Raw genomic sequence first — 6,831 nt, 5'->3', positions numbered from 1 at the left:
GCTCCCCAAACCCGATATGGTCCTCTGCTCCCGCCATATCTGCCCTTCCCACTGACCGTGCTGATCGTGCCACCCTCTCTTAATCCCCCAGCCACCTCCCCCATCACTCCGACGCCGCGTCCCTCGGACAGGCCCGGCCCTGACCCCAGGGGGGCATCCCCCATGCCCCCCCCAACCCTCCCCGTACCCCCTAAAAATTAAAACAACCCGCCAGGAAAGCTCTCAGCTTCCTCCTCTTCCGGTCTCCCTTTGCTATGCACCTCTGGGGGCTCCATACCCCGTCATTGAGGATGGCCCTCGAAACTATATTGGGCCATACCTGCGCGAGGGGGGAATCACGCAGGGCCAGCAGTTCCAACCTGGAGTAAGCTCTAAGCATGGCCTCAAAGTCCCATAACAGAAAAATTTACACAGGTAGCTATTTCCCATAACAGAAAAATTTACAAAGGGTAGCTATTTCAAACTGAAGCAAAACAAGCAAAGGGGACAGTAATCTTTAAAGGATGTCTACTGAAAGCCACATCCTCGTATGGGGAAAAGACCTCATTTGAGGAGGAAGAGCCATTACTTTCCTGTACTTAAACTCAAAATATAGGTTGTCCTTGACTTAACGACCACAACTGAGCCCCTAATTTCTGTTGCTAAGTGAGGGAATTGTTAAGTGAGATTTGCTCTATTTTTTTCCACAGTTAAGGGAATCACTGCAGTTATTAACTGAATTATGCGGGTTGTTAAGCAAATGGGGTTCCCCCATTGACTTTGCTTATGGGAAGCTAACTGGGAAGGTTAGAAATGGTGATCACATGATACCAGGACAATGCAAGTACCATAAATATATTCCAGTTAGCAAGTGGCCGAATTTTGATCACATGACCATGGGGATGCTGCAACAGTCATAAGTTTGAAAAGCAGTCATGAGTCACTTTTTCAGTGCCATTGTAATTTTGGTCACTAAACAAATGGTTGTAAGTCAAGGACTACCTGTACACCTCTTCCACTTCAGATACAAAGACCTGCACATCTTTACTCTCCAGTTTGTTGTTGTTTTTTTGCTATACAGTGATTTCCTCACTTTATTTGATTTGGGATTTTTGTGAGATTATCACTATTCTTTAATTGCCATATTGATATTGATGATTTCATTGCCAAAAAAGGTAGAATCAATTAGAAACAAGCTAGTCATAAATAAGCTTCTTGATCTGTAGATGTGTTAAAACATTTCCAATTAAGGAGTTAGCCTAAAACAGTGGTGGCGAACCTATGGCACGGGTGCCAGAGGCGGCACTCAGAGCCCTCTCTGTGGGCACACATGCCGTTGCCCCAGCCTTACCTCCCCCTGCGACCCCTCCTCTCCAGCAGCCCCCCTGAAGGAGAGTCGTCCTCAAACGTGGCCCACACGAAGCAGGGCAGCCAAGGACATGGCAGCCAGGCAGCATAGACAAAACTCTGCCCTCACACCCCACCATGCAGTTGATGCTGCAGGATGCGGGCAGAGGGTGTGGCCGCCATAGCGCTGCTGGGCTGCCTGGGCGATCTGCGGCAGGCCCTGGAGGCGGTGAGTGGTCCTGTGGGTGGGCAGGGGATGGGTGGGCAGAATGGGGGCGGAGCAGGGAGGTGAAGCGGGGCGGGGCCAGTTTTTGGGCACTCGGTCTCTAAAAGATTTGCCATCACTGGCCTAGAACAAATGCTAGATTGTAATCTGCATCTTCTTCACTCAAAATCACCCAGCTTTATATCAAGCAATAGTAGGCATACCTCAAATACCTGCATCTATTATGCCAAAATAAGCTATGCGAATGAGCAAATTTTATTTTAAAACATGCAGGACTTTACATGGCTGTTTTTATGTAGGTATTATTATACCACTCTTTGTCCCTTTATTTTGTCTTGAAACTATTTATCAGCCTTCCCTAAATTGCGTTGGTCTTCAATATCCATCAACATGCAGCAGGGAGGAAGAATCCCAAACACAGCCAGGATGGCAACCTTGGATTAAAGGAGGCTGCAGAATGAACCACTGTAAGAATAGCTATATTAGACATGTGGGTGAGGCCAAGATTTTGTATTTTTAGGCGATAAGGTTTGGATTTTTATCCACCACATTACATGTTTCCATCTCCAAAAGGGTGAAACAAAAGTGTTGACTCTCAGCAGTGGTGCTCCAGTGCCATTACAAGATATTCACCTGGAGCCTTTGACCACTTCTGCAGTACACTGAATTTTGAAACTTTGGGGTGCTAGCAGGCATCCAATTTGGTCTAGTGGAGAGGGGCTAGATTCAAGGGCTATGTAAATTAGGGGACATGCAATAGGAGGGTGAAAGAGAGAAAGACAGAAAGACAGAGGAAGGAAGGAAGGAAGGAAGGAAGGAAGGAAGGAAGGAAGATGTCAAGTCTGCTAACATTGGATGCTCTTGCTTGCCATATGTGAAGAAGCAAACATGTTTTATTTAGCCTACATATCACTTCTAGAGTTAAAGCAGACGATACTAGCCTAGTAGGTGGGAAAGTATGCCAGTTAATCATAACAATATCTCAGCATAGCACAGCCAAGGTCAGCTGTAACAGGAGAAATAGGGAGGGAGCAATTCACACTTCACACTAATTGGAGAATATGATTGATGACTGTAAAATGAAGGAGTGAGTTATGCGTTGTTACGGGTGCTTGGGGGTGGGAGGTTTCAGTTTTTGGCTTTTTATTGTACCTGCCGAAGCTATGTAGCAAAATAAAGGATTCTTTAAGTAAATAAGCCTCAAAGTTCTTTGAAAAGCTACTTCTTTTCGGAACCATGTCAGAAGGAAGGAAGGAAGGAAGGAAGGAAGGAAGGAAGAAGGAAGGAAGGAAGGAAGGAAGGAAGGAAGGAAGGAAGGAAGGAAGGAAGGAAGGAAGGAAGGAAGGAAGGAAGGAAGGAAGGAAGGAAGGAAGGAAAAGTTTCCTAGATGAGAAGCGAAATGTTTTTAATGAAGAAACCAAGAAAGTCCAGGTGCTTTTTGTACAACCCTGACCTAGATGAATGAGAAACTCCACAGACAGAGAAGGGAAGGGAAGGGAAGGGAAGGGAAGAAGGAAACAGAATGAAGTTATAAATGTTGGCCAAGGTATAGAACATACCTTCTACTTTTGCAACACGCCGAAGGGTAATGCGCGTTCCCTGGTCATCGACAGCCTGCATTTTACTGGGGTCCACTTTGTAACGCTTCTTGTTTATGGTCAGCTCATACAGCCTCTGATGTTGTGCTGCGGCTTCTAGCTGCATATTGGTCAGACTGTCAAAAGATCTGTATTGCCCATTGTCTTCATACCGCCACAATACAAGGTTTGTGAGAAGATCTGCCTTGGATTTCTCTTCTCTATCCTCTCGTATCCTTCTGATCATTGTCTGTATTTCCCTACTGGCCTGCAAGACATCTTTAGCTATCCCACAAATACAAAGCGAGGGAGGAGAAGCTTCATTGTCTAGTTTAAGGGCAATGTGCAACGTTTCCTGGAGGTTCTCCAGTTTTTTATATTCGCTTTCTCCAAAGTTGGAGATCCATTCATCCGAGATAGTGTATTCATTCTGGGACTCAAAAATCAGCTTCTTAATCCACGCTGCTGCATTTTCCACATTGTTCTGGTGGTCACCACAAATCTGAAAAACGGCTGGCTCAACTGTTCTCTCAAAAACTAAGGCAGGTTTTAATTCCACAGCAGGTTTTTTGGTGGTAAAGAATTCTGTAACAAATCAACAAATTCAAGGATTCAGTGCTTCTAACTAATGTGCCTGCCAGCCAAATATTTAAGACACAAATGGAAGACATTTCCTTACCTGCTACTTTTGAGAAAAAGGATTTTTGTGTACGCGTACCACCACTGGGTTTACTAGCTGTAACTTCTGTTCTCTGCGTGCTTGCATAAAACACTTCTAGAAGATGTGACTGAAAAATGATTATTTTAATCTCTCTCACCCAGGGGACAGATGTTGTACTTGCGTAGTCTACTATAGCATCAATCATGCTATCAGCTGCTATAACTGGATCGCGTTTTGCATATCCTGCAATGTTAATACAAAATTTTAAAGCAACTCTTTATTTTACTGGTCAGTAATAAACTCCACCTTTCTTTGTGAAGGAAAAATTCTTCTAATATTGTGCAATATCTTTAAAATGGGACATTTCAGCTAAAAGTTCTCTACTGCTCTCTTTTTGGGAAGGGGGAACTATGTTTTACCCTCCAAATATTGGATTCCAATCCTTAAATTTTAGGAAACATGGCTAACTGTTACAGGTTTGGGAGAATTGCAATCCAAAAATATCTGCTTAAGGAAACGAGATTCCTCCATGTGATCAGAAGTCTTGAAAAGGTATTGTTATTCTTCCTAGACAAGGTCAACATACTCAACCCATTCCCTTGATATTGTTATTTTTTTTACCATTTAGTCGTGTCCGATTTCAAAATCTAGTGCTCTCCATGCTACCCTGTCAAGCACAGCTTCTTTTAATTGTTGGATGTTCAACGTTGTATCAGATTTGATGTTATCAAATCCTTTCCTTGCCCCTTTCTTTTTGTTCCACTAACCCAGGGGTAGGCAATCTCGGCTCTTTTATGACTCGTGGACTTTAACTCCCAGAATTCCTGAGCCAGCCATGCTGAGGGGAAAGGGAGAGTTTCCAAGCTGAGCCATTCTGGCTCCGGGATTCTGGGAGTTGAAGTACACGAGTCATAAAAGAGCCGAGGTTGCCTACCCCTGCATTAACCATTCCTAGCATCGTTGCCTTCTCCAGTGAATTTGCACGTTATGACACAGCCAAAGTAAATCAGATGTAGTCTGATAATTTTAGCTTCTAATGATGTATCTGGTTTTATACAATTTAACACCTCTCTCTCTGTTAGTTACTCTGACTGTCCATGACATACACTCCCCTTGATATAACCACCAACTATTGGCCTGCAACTCAGTCTTGAGTCCCACTCAATTTTCAAAATAGACGGAGGGGCTTAAATTTAAATTAATCTTCAGCGGTCAAGAACCCATCTCACATATAAGCTTAATATCCTCAGTGATGCTACTTAGGATTATGATGGAACATGAGGTGATCCTACAACATTATTATTATTACTAGGACTTTCATTATGGCACTTTCTACTTACATAATTTTTCACAAAGCAATACAGACCTGTCCCAATTGCTGGAAACGCAACAGATGTAAATTGCCGCTGCTCACATTCCATGAGTGTTTGAGAGACTTGCTTTTTGATATCATTGCTGTTCACAAGATGGATTATATTTTTACAAGACAGGTTTCCTCCTTGGGTGCATATGAGGTTATTGTGTGGCTGGGAAGCTGAATGAAAACAAAAGTCAGCTAGGCAGCAAACAAGCCAGGAATCAATAGGAACGTTTCCATATTTGAGAACAGATGGATTATATATTGCAACAAGTATAGGAGTTAGTTTGGTTATGGCTGAAAACAAAAAGTAAACCTTAAAATTATGGGGTTATAGTTAGCAAGTATCATCAGCCAGACCAGTATGACTAGTTCAACAAATGGCAATTCAAACCAAGTGTGCCTTAGTCAATAGGTGGAATCGGTTTATGCCTTCATTGAAAGCTGCAATTTCATTTTATTTTATTTACTGCAGATACACATTTTTAAGTTAATACATTTCTAGGCAAATGCAATTGTTATGAAATATTGTTCACAATGTAAGAGTTAAAAATAATCCCTAATAGTTTTTAGAACTATCCTAAAACTGATTTAATAACCAATTAAACCATAAGAATCCTATTAAAACACTGTTCCTTACCCAGGTCAGCACATTCTTTCACCACCTCTGGACCAGCACTTTCCATAATGGCTTTGGAAACACCTTTCAAACAAATAAGTCAGTTTGGGCAGGTGAAATAACATGCCTTTGTCACATTTAAAGCTTACAGAGAATAGAACAATCATTTCAATATATGAACCTCTTTTCACTGAACCTCTCACTCCATCCTTTTTCTCGAGGGCATAGACAACCTTTGTCAGTTCAGAGCCCACAAAGATCCCAGAAATTAATTCCATTAATAGGGTTGGGAAGAAAGAGCCCTGCTGATGATGATCATACAGAAAGAGGGAAGAGAGTTTAATGAGGTCTGAACCTATTTCAAAACCCACAGGATTCAGAATGGAGGCTTTATGGTGAATTGCTCATGAAGACCTCCTGTTGGCATAGAGCAGACCCTTCCTTTCACAGATAATACAGGAACATATCGATTCTTTGTCCAGTGCTAATTACTCTGTGTCTTTCTCTATTCAAGAGTTTGCTCCTTTCTCTGTGCAGAGAGATAAGGAGGAATCTGGCTATCGGGAGTGGAAGAACTTCAGAAAACAGGATATAAATTATCAGAATACAAGCTTCTCTATGAGAAGTCAGATCCTGAAAAAACAAGATTTCTTCACATGCTGCATAATTCACCTGTGGACTTTATTACCCTATGAGGCAATGATGGCTACTAACCCAGATAGCTGTTAACAGTTATATTTCAGGGGAACAGTTTTATACAGGCCAGAGGTGTCAAACTTGCAATGTCACATGCCATGTCGAGACATATCGCGACTTTTCCATTGCCGGCAATGGGGTGGACGTGGTTTTGCCATCACGCATCCAGCCACCCCTGATATAGGCTATTAATCTTGCAACTCAACAACACCTCCACCATGTCTTCAAATATTGCTACAGTAACCACAGTGGGAGGGATTATATGTAAATATTGGGCTAAGATGAGCCTTGGCTTAATTCAGCATGGTTGTTCTTACAAATGACTGAAGATAGTTCCACATCATTAAAGTACCTCCATTACTTGTTAGT

The 6,831-nt window shown here is 42.4% G+C and overlaps 1 protein-coding gene across 1 annotated transcript in view; it reads right to left on the bottom strand.

The window, feature by feature from the left end:
* LOC107290272 (protein mono-ADP-ribosyltransferase PARP14) overlaps nucleotides 1-6,831 on the bottom strand; it is a 34,616-nt gene that overhangs the window by 8,201 nt on the left and 19,584 nt on the right. The window contains exons 12-15 of the mRNA XM_015819137.1: nucleotides 5,788-5,850; nucleotides 5,157-5,324; nucleotides 3,809-4,033; nucleotides 3,112-3,714 (exon numbers count right to left, since the gene is read on the bottom strand). Coding sequence (XP_015674623.1) covers nucleotides 3,112-3,714; nucleotides 3,809-4,033; nucleotides 5,157-5,324; nucleotides 5,788-5,850 — 1,059 coding nt within the window. The remainder of the gene's footprint in view (nucleotides 1-3,111; nucleotides 3,715-3,808; nucleotides 4,034-5,156; nucleotides 5,325-5,787; nucleotides 5,851-6,831) is intronic.

Source organism: Protobothrops mucrosquamatus, unplaced genomic scaffold (assembly GCF_001527695.2).
Source record: "Protobothrops mucrosquamatus isolate PMUCROS unplaced genomic scaffold, P.Mucros_1.0 scaffold863, whole genome shotgun sequence".
Lineage (NCBI taxonomy): Eukaryota > Metazoa > Chordata > Lepidosauria > Squamata > Viperidae > Protobothrops > Protobothrops mucrosquamatus.
This window is presented reverse-complemented; position numbering and strand designations above follow the sequence as displayed.